Below are 16,636 nucleotides of genomic sequence, written 5' to 3'. Positions count from 1 at the left end.
AACTTTATGATAATCAGTCAAAATTAAGACCAATTTCTGCTTAAATATCTTTTTTTTATCATTCTATTTTTACTCCAGGAATGCACCGATTTCAAAGTTTTTTGCTGATACTGCCGATATTCCTTTTTTTGAGTTTTTGCTTAAAAAGCCGCAAAAAAGGAAAATCGGCAGTATCAGCAAAAGACTTTGAAATCGGTGCATTCCTGGAGTGACAAAATAGAATGGTAAAAAAAGATATTTAAGCAGAAATTGGTGTTAATTTTGACCGATTATTATGAAGTTTGTGGGTTTTAATCTAAAAATCCCAAATTAATCATTTAGATCCACTTTATTAATAGACCAAGATCAGGATTTGAACTCACATCCTTTGCATTTGAGGTCTGTTGCCATAACCAGTGGACCACATGACCTTCTACACTTTAGAAGTTTCTCGCGGCGCATTTATCTTTCCAGGTATCAGTATTGACTGAAAGAGGCTGACAAAATAGATGTTCTGTCCAGGATTTGAACCCTTGACCTTCATACTTGGTGTCTGACGCCATAAACTGTAGACCACATGATCTCCTACGCTGCAGAAATTTCTCGCGGCGCATTTATCTTTCCAGGTATCAGTATTGACTGAAAGAGGCTGACAAAATAGATGTTCTGTCCAGGATTTGAACCCTTGACCTTCATACTTGGTGTCTGACGCCATAACCTGTAGACCACATGATCTCCTACGCTGCAGAAATTTCTCGCGGCGCATTTATCTTTCCAGGTATCAGGTATCAGTATTGACTGAAAGAGGCTGGCAAAATAGACATTCTGTCCAGGATTTGAACCCTTGACCTTCATACTTGGTGTCTGAAGCCATAACCTGTAGACCACATGATCTCCTACGCTGCAGAAATTTCTCGTAGCACATTTATCTTTTCTGCTGTCAATAGTGACTGAAAAAGGCTAATAAAACAGACATTCATGCCAGGTCACTTGTTACATGAAGATCAAAACACCTCAACATATGTCACTCAAACAGTGGAAGATAATGAGGTCAACAGGTTAAAGCATCAGTCTCCAATTATGAAGGTCAAGGGTTCAAATCCTGGACAGCATTGTCTATTTTTCCAGCCTCTTTCAAAGGCACCATGGACAGCAGAAAAGATAAATGCTCCACAAGGAACTTGTAAAGCATGGAAGGTCATGTGGTCCACAGGTTAAGGCATCAGACCTCAGATACTAACGATGTGGGTTCAAATCCTGATCTTTGTCTATTAATAAAGTGGATCTAAATGATTAATTTGGGATTTTTAGATTAAAACCCACAAACTTCATGATAATCAGTCAAAATTAAGACCAATTTCTGCTTAAATATCTTTTTTTTATCATTCTATTTTTACTCCAGGAATGCACCGATTTCAAAGTTTTTTGCTGATACTGCCGATATTCCTTTTTTTTGAGTTTTTGCTTAAAAACCAGCTAAAAAGGAAAATCGACAGTATCAGCAAAAGACTTTGAAATCGGTGCATTCCTGGAGTGACAAAATAGAATGGTAAAAAAAAGATATTTAAGCAGAAATTGGTCTTAATTTTGACCGATTATTATGAAGTTTGTGGGTTTTAATCTAAAAGTCCCAAATTAATCATTTAGATCCACTTTATTAATAGACCAAGATCAGGATTTGAACTCACATCCTTTGCATTTGAGGTCTGTTGCCATAAGCAGTGGACCACATGACCTTCTACACTTTAGAAGTTTCTCGCGGCGCATTTATCTTTTCAGGTATCAGTATTGACTGAAAGAGGCTGACAAAATAGATGTTCTGTCCAGGATTTGAACCCTTGACCTTCATACTTGGTGTCTGACGCCATAAACTGTAGACCACATGATCTCCTACGCTGCAGAAATTTCTCGCGGCGCATTTATCTTTCCAGGTATCAGTATTGACTGAAAGAGGCTGACAAAATAGATGTTCTGTCCAGGATTTGAACCCTTGACTTTCATACTTGGTGTCTGACGCCATAACCTGTAGACCACATGATCTCCTACGCTGCAGAAATTTCTCGCGGCGCATTTATGTTTCCAGGTATCAGTATTGACTGAAAGAGGCTGGCAAAATAGACATTCTGTCCAGGATTTGAACCCTTGACCTTCATACTTGGTGTCTGACGCCATAACCTGTAGACCACATGATCTCCTACGCTGCAGAAATTTCTCGTAGCACATTTATCTTTTCTGCTGTCAATAGTGACTGAAAGAGGCTAATAAAACAGACATTCATGCCAGGTCACTTGTTACATGAAGATCAAAACACCTCAACATATGTCACTCAAACAGTGGAAGATAATGAGGTCAACAGGTTAAAGCATCAGTCTCCATTTATGAAGGTCAAGGGTTCAAATCCTGGACAGAATTGTCTATTTTTCCAGCCTCTTTCAAAGGCACCATGGACAGCAGAAAAGATAAATGCTCCACAAGGAACTTCTAAAGCATGGAAGGTTATGTGGTCCACAGGTTAAGGCATCAGACCTCAGATACTAACGATGTGGGTTCAAATCCTGATCTTGGTCAATTAATAAAGTGGATCTAAATGATTAATTTGGGATTTTTAGATTAAAACCCACAAACTTCATGATAATCAGTCAAAATTAAGACCAATTTCTGCTTAAATATCTTTTTTTTATCATTCTATTTTTACTCCAGGAATGCACCGATTTCAAAGTTTTTTGCTGATACTGCCGATATTCCTTTTTTTGAGTTTTTGCTTAAAAAGCCGCAAAAAAGGAAAATCGGCAGTATCAGCAAAAGACTTTGAAATCGGTGCATTCCTGGAGTGACAAAATAGAATGGTAAAAAAAGATATTTAAGCAGAAATTGGTCTTAATTTTGACCGATTATTATGAAGTTTGTGGGTTTTAATCTAAAAATCCCAAATTAATCATTTAGATCCACTTTATTAATAGACCAAGATCAGGATTTGAACTCACATCCTTTGCATTTGAGGTCTGTTGCCATAACCAGTGGACCACATGACCTTCTACACTTTAGAAGTTTCTCGCGGCGCATTTATCTTTCCAGGTATCAGTATCGACTGAAAGAGGCTGGCAAAATAGACATTCTGTCCAGGATTTGAACCCTTGACCTTCATACTTGGTGTCTGACGCCATAACCTGCAGAGCACATGATCTCCTACGCTGCAAAAATTTCTCGTAGCACATTTATCTTTTCTGCTGTCAATAGTGACTGAAAGAGGCTAATAAAACAGACATTCATGCCAGGATTTGAACCATAATATATAAAACATGGAGCAACTTATTAGATGTGGAAAGATAGTGTTTATGATGCCATTCATCAAAATGTAATGTTACTGGTTTTCTCAATTGTTTACTGGGTGGTGTTTTCATGACTGTGTATTTTCGTGTCTTTATGATGTAAATCACTATGAACTGTCTTGTTGCTGAAATGTGATATACAAACCAGGGGGGAGGTTATAGAGATTTTTAGAAATATATATAATTTAACTGCTGGAATACTTTCCCCCACAAAAATTCAAAATAGGTTAAATTGTTGGTGGAGACAAAAATTAAGACAAACAACCTGAAGTGTATTTTAGAGCAGTATGTTGCCTTTATTCAACAATCACAATTACAGTTGAAGTTTTTACACTGTTAGTTTATTGAGAAAATGTAACAAATGTGAAACTGGACTTTTAGCCTCCGAGTCAATTTTAAAATACTTACAAGTCAGAAGTTACCACAGGGTGCAGTAAAGAGGAGAGGAGGTGACGCCCCTTTCATGGTTAGTGTACACTATAAATAAAGCATCCTGGTCTGTTGTAGCTGCTCATAAAATTTACAAGCAAGCAAACATTTAAACCTACAGGCCTGTCAGTAACATCATGGCAAGACAAAAACAACTCATGCAGAAAATAAAGAATTTAAAAAAACTTCATGCATAATAGTTAGCTGAACATAGTTCAGATTATCGGATGTGTCATAAGCACAATGCCACGAAGAGGCATTACTTTGGGCCCACGCTCAGTCGCCACACTGACACACAGTGCCAGGAAGCCGGAGGGAAGGCGCTTCTTCAATAAACACAAAGAATTCTCTCTCAGTATTATTGTACAGTTAAACAGATATTTGTACAATGTCTGGTCTATGAAGCAAGCTTGTAACAAGGCTCACTCAAGCTACCCTCCTTGGTAGCCATTTTGAACTTCAAATGGGGGTTTGAATTCTTTCTAATTTAAAAGTTTGGCGTTTTCAAGTAATATAATCTCCTTTCGTCTTTTTTTCCTAAGTGCTTTTTTGCAATTATATGGCAAAACATCATCAGGGTCGAAAGAAATCTGAGGAAAATTCCATCAAAACCATGCTCAGGGTTTTATAGTATTTTGATAGCAGTTTTCACAAAAATATTAAAAACTGCTCATCAATTTACTTCAGTCCTAATCATTTTGACTACATATAAATAACCATGCGTCCCATTGGGATTTAGAAAACAACATCATCATTATCTTGTCTAGTAAATGGTCAAATCAAATAGAGTTCGTAAATAAGTATAGGGTGTGTATGTGTGATGAAAATAATGCTATTTAGGCGTTAGAGAAATTCAAAATGGCCACAGGGATATCATCTAAGTATTATTTTAATCATGAATGAACTCTACTGAATTCATGACTTGGGAGAAATTGTTTTAAGTTCTTTCATTACAACTTGTGTTACGTACATAAAAACAACGCCAATAAACGGAGAATGGAGATTTAAAAACGTAGTGATCCCAACCTTAGAGTAAAATCAGGCTGTCAATCACTAAATGTTCCTTTAATGGTTATTTACAGCAGCTTCCATTGTTATTGCCCACCCTGCTATCGATGTGTAAAAAGATCCATTATGTTAAACAGAAATGTGAAAATTGCACTTTTTCCTCATTTATTGCGATTGTGTAAATGTAAAATTGGTTTCTTCTTACACATCTTTACCAACGTAGCCAATAACAAAACCCAAAGAAAACAAATAATGTAGTTGATACCTAAACATAGTAGGTCTGCAACTAATTTTCAAAAAAATATATTCAAATGAATTGTCGCAAAGCTATTTTTAAGAATAAAAGTTGTAAAATTGCAATTAAAACAGAACGGTTGTCAATGCACTTTGTCATTTCGCTTTACAACGACAAGTCCATGTACTGTATATAATGTCAGCGACTTAGTTCATAATACAATTTGTATCAAACAGGGTTTTTCTCCAACTAGCGTGAATTCAGCTGGGATCTGCTCCAGACGACAGCAGACTCTACTGCCCCGAAAGCAAAGCGAAAGAAAACGGTTAAATATATTTACACTTGCTGTCGACGATGCGCCTGAACTGAAGCAGATAACCAGAGTTTACCCAAAAGTCTAGGGCTTACAGAGAGAGAGAGAATGAGAGAGATGTCCCTTACTAAAACTAAGGTACACAGGACAGGGTCACCCATCTCTACGGCTTACAACTCTGACCAAAAAAGACTGCCGTCTCAATACAACGACATTTTGAACACCCTTTTTTTTTTTTTTTTTTGAAACAATCATGGAAAAAAACCCAGCAAACACAACACACACACAAAAAGATTGATACAGGAAACAGACCAAGTACCAGAGAGTGAACGGTAGCATAAAGATCATTAATCTGTAAATACATAGTTTTTAAGCCAGGTGAACTTTAACCTAAACAACTGCATTTCTGCAGGTTTCTCTAGATGGCCTTATTCAGTCAAAGCTAATTCTTATTGAAGTCAGTGGCATACCTTCACCAACATGTGGCATATGATATAAAAGTGTTTCCCACACCGGACTGTCACATAAGGGACACTAAAGCCCACAAAAAAGACCCCCTGGAGGGGTAAAAAAAAAAAAAAAAACATACCTGGAGAGCTGCCTTGATTCTTTCATGCATGTTTGATTAAATGAAAGTTTTTTTAAGTCATATTTGACACCCAAATAGAGCACTTTTATAATTACTATATGCCTGAAAATATATAATACTGCCCCTTTAAGACTGCACGTACATTGCTTAAAAGTTCTTGACTAATTTCTTTTGCTTGTCCAAACGGGAGGGGATTCTTCAGTAGCCACTTTGTGCTTTCTCTGCCAAGATGGCGGCAGCCAGCTGCTGGGGGTCCGTGACATGGGGGCTCCTAGCCATCACACGCCTCACCAGCTCCGAGGGGAAGATGTTGCAAAGGTCGACGTACACCTTCTCCCTCACGTCTTCGTAGCGGCAGTGCACGGGGGATTCCGGGTGCTGCGGCCCGTACGGAGGAGGAGGGTGTGACAGAAGAGCGAGATGGGAGCTGTGAGGCGGGTAAGGAGGGTGGGGTGAGAGGGCTGGTGGCGGCGGGTGGCCTAGGTAACGTGTCGGGGACAGGTGCAGAGCTGGGTGAGACGAGCTGTAGCCCTCTTGAGGCCACGGTGCGGGGTGCCAGGACGACTGATGCGTGTCAGGCAGACTCTGGTAGGCTGACGGCTCGTACCTTGATGGTGGGAGTGACGGCTGTCTGTAATAAGTCTCCCAGCTGGGCAGCGTTTTCGGTCGATGGTGGTGGTGAGACGCAGAGAGATGTTCATACAGATGCGAGTCGGACACACTTTCACTGCGAGTGGGGGCCAGGCAGCGGCCAATGGGAGATCCAGGGGGCTGATGGTTGGACTGAGGCAGAGAGTGGTAGTCGCCGGGGCAGCTGGAGCGGGCAGCTAGCGGCTGGTGTTGGAGGTGAGGAGGCAGAGGGTAAAGGGGTCGCTTAGGGGGTCCCTCTGGTGGAGGCTGCTCATGAACACAGCTCTGCCCACACGCAGCATTCAGATGGTAGGACTGAACGGCTGGATTAGAGGTGTGGTTGTGTTGGATGCTTGGGTAATCTGCCGCATGCAGACCGCACAGCTCATGGTTAGAAGCGATGTGATGAGCGTACAGGCGGCCAGCGGGGTTGGGGAAATGAACGCTTTCTTCTAATAAAGGTTCTGGGGGGCATCCGGGACAGGATCGGTCACTATATGAGTCACTGCTACCACAACTGATGCTGCTTTCACTCCCACATTCAGAACCTGTGGAGCCCATCGAGCCGAGCCGCAGCTCCGGATCCTTGGGGTAGCGGCAGTCCGGGCTTCGTCGGGAGGAGAGGCTCAGACCAGAGTAGGCCCGTGTTACAGAGAAGTAGCTTAAGTCTGGAGTCTCACAGTGAGGGTAGAGATCATGGCTGGGGGCCGGTAGGTGTGTCCCTGATCTGGACTGTTGGTCTTGCAAAAGACCAAAACCAGGTGACGGTCCTGCCAGGGCTGAAGACACCGCTAAACCTCCGCTACAGCTGATGTTGCTACTAGAACTGTTACTGCTGCTCCCACCTGTGTTGCTCTTCTGGCTTTCTAGTCTACTTTTCACCAGTAGCTTCTCCTCAGCGTCACTGTACGACAGAGCTCGGATGCTGGGATCCGATTGCCTTTTTGGGGCACCGTTTTTTGCCTCGATGGTGCCAGCTGGCACACTGTGGCTCTTCACCAGTCCAGCATCCCCCTGGTTCTTGGAGGGGACGCAGCTCTTGGCACTGGCACGCAACTCATCGGCCACGGCGCGCTGAGGCTGAGCTCCTCTCTCAGGGTGGTAGTACTTGCACTTGTGGCCATACGTGCACTTTTTCCCTAAAACAGAGAGTCGGGGAGCGAGGAAAGGAGGAGCAGTGTGTGAGGTAGTGCAGAAACTGGTTGTAATGACCGTGACAGCAACAACTATAACCAACTCTTTTTTCCAGAATTGTTCCAATTGTTTCAAAGCCACTTCAAAACCTTTATTTTGTCCTACAGATCCACTCGGATGTGGACTTGCTGGTGTGGCACAACCTCACTTTAAATTATCCTGCCTTTTTATATGATTTTCTACTCCAACAAATATGATTCAAATGCCTGAACCAGTTTTCAGCAGGTAAATCTACAACAGCAAACCAATAACTCTTTCATTTGGCTCAGGTAAACACCTAAACTACGCAGGACAGCAGTCCTTCAAGACCAACTTTAGACACCACTGCTTTAAGTGGATTGTAACAAGAGGCTATTTGGACACAGTGACAACTTTTTCCTGTTGTTTTCTCACCATATGGACAGGGTTGTTTCTTCTGCTCAGGCAGGATTGGCCTTTTCCTCAAGAAGTTGTCCAGGCTGGGGCCGTGACGTCCGAGAGGATCATCTGGAGGCATAAATCTGAAACAAAAGGTTCATTTAAAGGCTGGTAAGAACCTGAGGTTCTTTCTTAAGGCGCAAGACAAGCGTCCTCTTTGCTAATGACTTTCTACAATCAAACTAAAGACCTACACGTCACTATTCTTTTGCAGCAAAATCCTTACTTGTCATTGACAAAGGAATACATGAGCAGCCGCTCGTCTATGAACTTTTTCCACTCAGGCTTTTCATTAGCCAGGTCTCTGTAGTTGTCATTGGAGACGATGATGCCATCTGACTCATAAGCCAGCTTGACGATGAAGCGATCGTCATAACAGACCACGCGCCGGCCTTGGACGCGCCGTGAGGGGGTGAAGACCAGGATCTTTTCTTTCTCGAGGCGCCGCAGGATCTCCTGATCTGAGAAAGTGGGAAAAAATTCAGGTAACGGACGTAACAGAGAGAAGGAATTGCACTGCTTAAAGAAAATATTTTGGTTTTCACTTACCTGTTATTGGAGCATCAGGGCGGGACTGCTCTTTCCTCCAAGCAGGCACAAAAACCGTGATTTCCTGATGGCCGCGCTCCACAAACCAGTCTACAGCCAGCTGGATGCCCTGACAGGAAAACACCTCCTTGTTTCCATGACTGCAGAGCATAACAAAGATATGTCTTTACATGTATTATAAATGTTAAATTTGTGTTCTTAGATTATATTTGCCTGTTTTACTTAAAGTTCCTTATTCCATTCAATCAAACTTCACAATAATCAGGGGTTTTCCCAGTGTCAGGCCACCAGTCTCAGTGTTTCTTTTTTATATATATTTTTTTTATATACCACTAACAGTGACAGTGGAGATGGATTGAACCAGGTTTATAGATGACACATTTAACTGTGTATACCTGGCCAAAGCGTTCCTTCTCACCTCATGGCCATGTTGCTGCCGTCCACCACGATCGGTCGCAGGTTGTCCTGGTCACAGACAGACTCCGTGGGTAGTGGAGAGTCCGATCTCTGCCCATCTAGCACATCAGAGCAGCCACAAGACGAGGATGATGAAGACGATGAGGTAGAAGTCAATATTCCCGCTGGCTGCTCGCTGTCAGGTTTGGTGCCCAGTTTGACCAATTCGCCCAGTATGTCGTTGATGAGGGTGTCGGGTCCAAGCTTGGACAGCACCTGGCGCACAGTCTCTTCAGAGTAACCCAGCTTCAAGGCAAACTCCAGCTTCGCCTGGTAGTCCTTCCCCGCCAGCTTGGGCTCTGGTTCTGGTGCGGGGCAGTCGGCCGGAGGCTCGGCCGGTTCCCGCTCCGGTTCTCCTGAGGGATCCGACGGAGGCTCCGGAGGCCCCTCCGTGCCCAGATCTACACATGGCGTGCGGCACAGCGGCTGGTGGGTGTTTTTACTGGAAGTGCAGCTGACCTCTCCTCTGTCTGAGTCTGCTGTGGCCGGCGGCGCCGTCTTGCACTCGCCATCAGACCCACCGCTCTCCTCCGGAAGGGAACAAACAGCGGTGGTGGTGGTGAAGCTCTCCGCCTGCTCCTCCATAGCAGGGGGTCCGTCAAGGCCGCCAGCCTGCCGGTCGGCCCCTGCTACGTGGAGATACTCCAGGTCTGGCGCCAGGTCGAGGACTGCTCCCGCCTCCACATGGTCCTTCTGGCCCATGGATCCGTCACAGACATCCAGCACACGGGGCCGAGCAGCGCTCCTTCACAAAGCTCCACTCATCTCAGCCTGACGGGGGAGACGAAGAGGAGTTAATCACTTTAAGCAATATTTTCCCCGTCGTCCAAGCTAGCATTCATACAGCCGGCATAGACATGTTGCATGCTACCGTTTACCTCCACATGTGCACAATGCTGGAAGGCAAAAGGACTATTCCATTACTCATCATCCGTAGCATCGTTTACACTTCCGTTAACAGAGTGAAACCTGGAGATGCACACATTATTAACTTAGTGCAGTGCGGCACTGCAAAGGAGAAAATAACGCAGAAAAATTCTTGAACAACCGAGAGCCACTCGTATTCTTTTTCGTTGCTATAGCAACTAACTGACAACAACGTCACTAATGTGCTAGGACTCGACATCAAAACAACATGCAAACATTTCCCACACAAAGTACAGAACATTCAGTCTGTTACAGTTTCATGTCTCCAAGCTTTATGCTTATTTTCTGATTATTAACAATCGGAAAATAACACAGAGGCGCGTAGATGAGCTAATTTAAACACCTTCTCTGCTGATGATTTCTCAGAGGGTTGGTATGTAAGTTGCCTGTTGCATCAAATTCTGCACAACATAAAGTTGTCAAAGTCAAGCTAGCACAACTGACCTACTTCCCTTTCCCTTGCAATTTTTTTTTTAATTAAAATATTTTCCTGACCTTCTTATCAACTTACTACAGTGTTGACAATTAGTAGCAAAGCATTGCATCCATTTTTCTTTTATATATCATGTGCCTTTGACTAATTGATATCCAAAACCAACTGTAGTCATAATCTGCTAGCAGTTTTTTTGCCCTCCAGCTGCATAACGGGACGTAGCACACATGATATCATGCTGCAACATATCGACATATAGCAGCCAGAAACTGCTTTTTAAAAATAATCTTACCAAATAAAAATGTCTTTTTTTCTCTTTATGTTTCTGTACATTTATAATGTCATCTGCTATGGTTCTGACTGTGTGCTGCACACACAAAGAACCAAAGGGGCCCCCTCACTGTAATTAATGAATTAATGGACTCTCGCCCCCCCACCCAAGAAGCTGACCTCAGTATGTTTTCAAAAGCGCTGTGCCCCAGCACATTAATCTACAGAGCAACACAGGATGAATCACTTTATATGAAAACAAGACATCCAGCCGTTAACCCCCTTCCTCCCCCCTCCCATTCAGTCAATCTTGTAATTAAGGTCCATATGCTCCCTCCCACCCTGAGGTGCTTCAAATATCTGGCAAAACCTGCATGTTACCACCTCAAAATAAACTCTCTGACTGCATTTATCTTTAATGGCGCATGCCTCTTAGTGGTAAAGCTGTTCAGAGATGCAACAATTTGGCCATTTTTAGCTCAAAAATCTCACCTTTTCCAGCAGCGGCTGCCTGAAAAAGTTCCTCCTGTGAGAAGAACTTGTTTTTCTTCTGCTTTCATGTCTGTGGTTCGTTCAGCAGCTACTTTTTAAGAGAGAGCTGGTAACAGGAAGGCTGAACTTATTTTCTTACTCTTTTGAGCTGTGAAAACATGCTGGGTTTTCCTCAACACATGCAAAGACTGCTGCGTATGATTACCAAGAGGAGAACTTAAAATGTCTGCAGATGATTTGAATTATAGTACAACTATATAATTATGCAAACTGTCATACAAAACCAGTGTTCAGATCAGTCGCCGTGACACAGACTGCTACAGGAGTAGCAAATAGCATCTAAAACAACTCTTTGAAGAAACTTGCATTATATGAGTTGCAACATTTAACTTCTCATTTGGATCAACAACATATTTTTGACTTGCTTTGTACTTAAAAAAGGGAAACTGGAACTTGCTAAAGTCAGAAATCTTCCACACACAAAAATCCTGTTTGTGAACATTATAATATTTGTGGCATATTCGTAAGCATTAAAGTTATAATTTAAAGAGATTTTACTTGATGAAAAGGACTCAAAGTGTTTTTCTGCCACAACAGAATGAAGTCAAGTGGAAAGACGTTTGAGAAAGAAAGACGCTAGATGTTCTCTCTGAAGCATATCTACTGCTCTTTAATGTCCATTTAAGCCTGAAAATGTATTAATGTCCAGTGACGAGCACAAAGAGAAGGAGAAACCTTACAAAGGTTTTTACAGGAAATGTTTGCAAGTAAACAACAAAAAAAATGCCAATGTTTTGTGCAGATGAGGCGGAAGCCTGGATTTTTCCTGAAAATCAGTCAAACAAATGATCTGGACAAAGCAGACGAGGGGAGGTGAGACGACTTGGAGCTGCTGGGAGGGGAGGAGGAGCAGGGTGGAGAGCATTTTATGAAACAGGAGCTGGCGAGCTACTGTTGCTAAGCTACAGCTGCTGAAAGCATGCCAAGATAGGAGCGTTCAACCGGCTACCCGAGCAAAAAAAAAAAAAAAAAAGAAGTCCTATATGGGGGATGAGCTGAGCTTAAGTGTGCTTCACTGACAACAATAGAGCTGCAGCCGTGATTAGGATCGGGGCCTTGGCGTTTACCACTGTGGGCGTCGATGATGCCCTAGGGCACATGAACAAGATCTACCTCACAAGGTGACTCATGCTCATACAAAGAGTGAGGGTAGTTAGTGTAGGTAGTTAAATGTTAGTGTAGGGGAAAAAAAGGCAGAATCAGATGGCGGCAGCAGATGTTTACTGATCGGTCTGCATATACTTTATTCACACTAATTCATAAAAAAAAAAAAATCTTGAGAAACACAAATTGAACTGCAAATTTTTGTTTCAGCTTCTGTTCTTTGTAATTTAGCAACACGTGGGGGAGGGGACACTTCAAGTCCAAATGCTGAAGTCCTAAAACTTACTAAGCACATCAATAAAGCTTTGATTTGTTTATGTTGTTAAAGATCATTTTAGAGTTTGAGACAATGTGGATTCATAGCTTAACTTTTTTTTTAGGTATGTTTTTAAGTACTTTTGACCAATTTTAGAATTGCTGAAGTTTATTTTATGTGGGGTTTTTTTTACCCTAATTTTTGGTTAAATTGACATTTTTCCAACTCAGCGTTCAGCAAACAATTCAGGTTTGAATTACTCACATTTTCTTGGATGAGCTCGTTTATAAAAATTATGAAATCGGGACGTTCAACGCGCTCTACGGACATTTTTTCTTAACTATTCCAGACTATCTGGTTTTACTGTGACCACACATCCTACTTCATAATAAACCAGCATATTAAAGCTTCTGATTTAATACAAACCAGTTTAAGAAGCAGCTTCTAGGCAAGTCACAATAAAATTTTGCTGGACGATAAATTGTCCCAGAAGTTGTTTTGAAACTATGTTCAAGTAATTTAGTGGTAATGGTATAATAATGCAAGCACACATTCTCAAAGATCAATGAAGATTAAAGAGAAAAACAACAAATCAAGAAAATAAAAATGATTGATATCGTTTTAATTTATCATTTAGGATGCTTCTCATGTTTGAACATCAGACGTTAAGTTTGGCGTTCCTGCCTGTTCAAGTGACGGCGAGTCGAAGAGCTCAAAGATTGGAGCAGCTTATGAGAGGAAAAACATAAACCAGGCGATTCTCTGTATGGAAAATAGCCTACAACTGGAGGAAACATTGAAAACATCTTCCAGCAGGTTCACCCTAAAGCCAGACGGTCAGAGGCTTTAGTGGACATCCTGTCAACAGTCCCTGTGTTTAAAATTTTAAATTGCTACTGTTTTTTTACTTATTGTCAAATTGTTTGTATTTTATAACTTTCAATGTCTAATTTTATTATCTGTCTATTATGACATGTACTGCTGACTTTCTTGACCTCTCTTCACCCTTGTGTTCTTGCAGAATATTACTTGAAAATGGTCTCAAAATAACAATATTATTATTTATCGCAATAACTTCTGGGATAATTTATTGTCCAGCAAAATTTGTTATCCTAACAGGTCTATTTATTAGACCAAAAAGGTTGAATCTCTCATGCACATATCCTGATTGTGTTGCAAAACATCTCCGATATCAGAGGCGGTTAGGTCCAGGGGAATAATTGCGTAATTGCCAGCAGAAAGGTGGAGGGTTCATATCACTCACCAGAGCCAGTCAGACCTGGGTGTCTCATTTCCACATATTTAAATCCTCGCTGAGGAGATGAGGAGAAACGCTGCCGGTGAAATGGACACAAATTGGGAGCCAAAGTTGCCCCATCCAAGCATCTTCCGGAGCGAGACGGCGTCCTCCAGCAGGCCGGTTGGACAATGAGCGGCCGGACAGATGGAGCAACAATGTCCGCCGTCGCCTGGATTGAAGTAGGAGCTTCTTCACCAATCAGAGAGCAGCAGATTTACACCGAGACATGAGGAGGAGGAGGGGAGTGGCTCTGGGCAGATGCCTGCTTCCCTAAGGCACGCGTAATTTCCAACACACACACTCCTGTCCCAAGCCTGAAAGGGGCTTCCCCTGTGTGGCCGATGAATCCAGGAGGGGAGGGCCGGCCAACAATAGACCCACACAAAGGGAGGCTGGGGAGGGCAGCTGCAGCGTGGGGAACACCTGGCCACCGAGCGCCACAGTCACTCTTCTCTCTTTTGTTTCAGGTTGGGGGTGGTGCTGCGGCAGGGGGGGCAGAGAGACAGGCCGAACCGCCCGGCCCGCCCTTTAAGGATAGGCCGGATGAGCTTAAGCAGGAGAGAAACGCAAAGTGGGGAGTTCAAGGAGTTTATGTCCCTCGTCTGCATTGTTGTGGCACACTTCGGCCAGATGATGACTGGGAAACACAAATCTTTTCTCCTCTTTGTCTCCATGACGCCCACCGAGCCTCTGGCTCATCGTGAACATGGCAGCATCATGGAGCAAAAACAATGAAACGCAGTTCGAATAAAAGCCAACACACTGAAACTAACGATTAATTTAGTAATCGATTATTCTATTGATTATTCTGACAATAAATTGGACAAACCATTGACACATTCTGCCGACTTTTCATTTATTGCCTAAAATATAACGGCAGCATTCCTTTTCGTGAATGTGAACCGACTGAAGCCAAAACTGACAATATTTACAGACAAATTAGTTTTTATCTTAAATGCAACATGTATATAAATTTTGTTCAGTTTGGGCATAGTTACTGCTCTGAATAAATTGTATTTTTCAGCAAAAGGCCTTTTTTTATCTGCATAGTCCACGATTAATCAATGACTAAATTAGTTGATTATTTCAATAATCAATTCATCACGAATAATTGCTTCAGCCTTACTTCATATCCCCTTTGCCTCAAATTTCTAGATCTAAGCTTTTAATTTCTACAGCGAGAATTTAAGGAAGGATGGATGAGTGAAATTATTTCAGGTACATAAAGTGTATTTCACACTGAATTGGAGATGTAAACTATGAGACCACAATAAATAATTCCTGAACTTCTTCCAGCTTTAAGTATAAATCTGCAGTAATCTGGATGAAAAAGTATCTTGTAGTGATGTACTGTGTGGAAATGATTCTTTTCGTGGTCTGCACCTCTTGATTTTCCCTCTGCAGAAAGCGCTGCATACTCTAAACGCAGCATTCCTAAAAATCCACAAACACACGAATGCCTGAGGGCCAATTATGTAGCCATCAATCAACGATGGTCACTGATCGGATGTTCTGGTCTTAGGGTCAGATGAGGAAAACTGTTGGACCAGGAGATTTGCCCCCAAAATGTTAACAGCTAAACCCCCAACTACTTCACTTTTACTTAAAAAAACGGAGCAGAGCTGAAGTACCCACATGCATTTCCCCCCAACTTGTTATTAACGTAAACAGTTACAAACGTGCAGAAAATATGCACTTCTGCAGATACCGCATGGACAAAACGAGCAAACAAGACAGAAGGTAGTTTATTGGAGAGGATAATCAACACACTAAGGTTTAATTTACAAATGTCCACTTTGTTGCTTCAAACATAATGCACAGAGTCCATGTTTTGGATATAAACACAAAGCAGGTGGAAGAAACGAACTCCCTTTCCTTACACATGCATAATCTCGGCCTTCTTCAGTCCACAACATCCATGCTCTTATTTGCAGATATGCATTTTTTAAAGGGAATGGCAACACCCCATCCTCATCCTCTACAATCTGCTCCACTATCCATATTTAAGACGTCGCGGAGGGCCCGCGCAGAGGCGTGCGCGGCCACCGCAGAAACCCAACACCGTCACGACCTCCCTTCCAGCTTCCACCCGCACCAACACGCAGCTCCTCCGGCTAATGAGTCCGCTCAGCTCACCGCCAGACTCGGCCACTTACCCGGTCAGGGACGCCGCTGCACCAGTTCGGGGCTAAAACGAGCAAAACCTTCCATCCTGGGCCGGAGACGGACGCAACAAAACATCCGGCTGGGGCTGCAGCGTGACCCAACCAACCTCCGTCGAGCTGATAGAGCAACAAAGTAGTTTCCGGTTTGGAGTTTCACAATAAAATCTAACCACTTGGTTTTGTTACAAAAACGAGGCAAAAGCTGAAAGTAAGCATTTTTTTAAAATCATACATAAGTTTCAATGTAAAGATTTACACAGTATCTGAAATACGTTTACTAAGATAAAACGCGTAAGTCTAAATTTTCAAAAATATAAATAAAATAAACAGGAAGCTATGACATTTAGTGTTAAAATTAATTTACAAAGCGTATTGCGCTGCTAAAAAGGCCTTCTGCTTGAGAGGTGCAATAGCCCCCCCCCTTGTGGTTAGACTAAAAAATACAAGTGATATTTTTATTAAAATTAAGGCTAGCCTTAAATCTAAAAATAAAGTTTCATA

The 16,636-nt window shown here is 42.4% G+C and overlaps 1 protein-coding gene across 2 annotated transcripts; it reads right to left on the bottom strand.

The window, feature by feature from the left end:
• Positions 1-3,579: 3,579 nt before the first annotated feature.
• On the bottom strand, positions 3,580-16,247 carry LOC114138404 (probable ribonuclease ZC3H12C). 2 transcript variants are annotated; one of them, XM_028007631.1, is made up of 6 exons: positions 16,127-16,247; positions 9,091-9,899; positions 8,673-8,812; positions 8,350-8,584; positions 8,100-8,206; positions 3,580-7,651 (listed from the first exon to the last, which is right to left on the bottom strand). In XM_028007631.1, exons 2-6 carry the CDS (start codon positions 9,828-9,830, stop codon positions 6,081-6,083), a joined length of 2,793 nt encoding a protein of 930 aa, XP_027863432.1. In that variant the 5' UTR covers positions 9,831-9,899; positions 16,127-16,247; the 3' UTR covers positions 3,580-6,080. The 2 variants fall into 2 exon arrangements, with proteins under 2 accessions (XP_027863432.1, XP_027863433.1); XM_028007632.1 differs by lacking the exon at positions 16,127-16,247 and adding an exon at positions 13,935-14,093.
• Between the last annotated feature and the right edge of the window lie 389 nt (positions 16,248-16,636).

This window comes from Xiphophorus couchianus, chromosome 22 (genome assembly GCF_001444195.1).
Source record: "Xiphophorus couchianus chromosome 22, X_couchianus-1.0, whole genome shotgun sequence".
Classification (NCBI taxonomy): Eukaryota; Metazoa; Chordata; class Actinopteri; order Cyprinodontiformes; family Poeciliidae; genus Xiphophorus; species Xiphophorus couchianus.
This window is presented reverse-complemented; position numbering and strand designations above follow the sequence as displayed.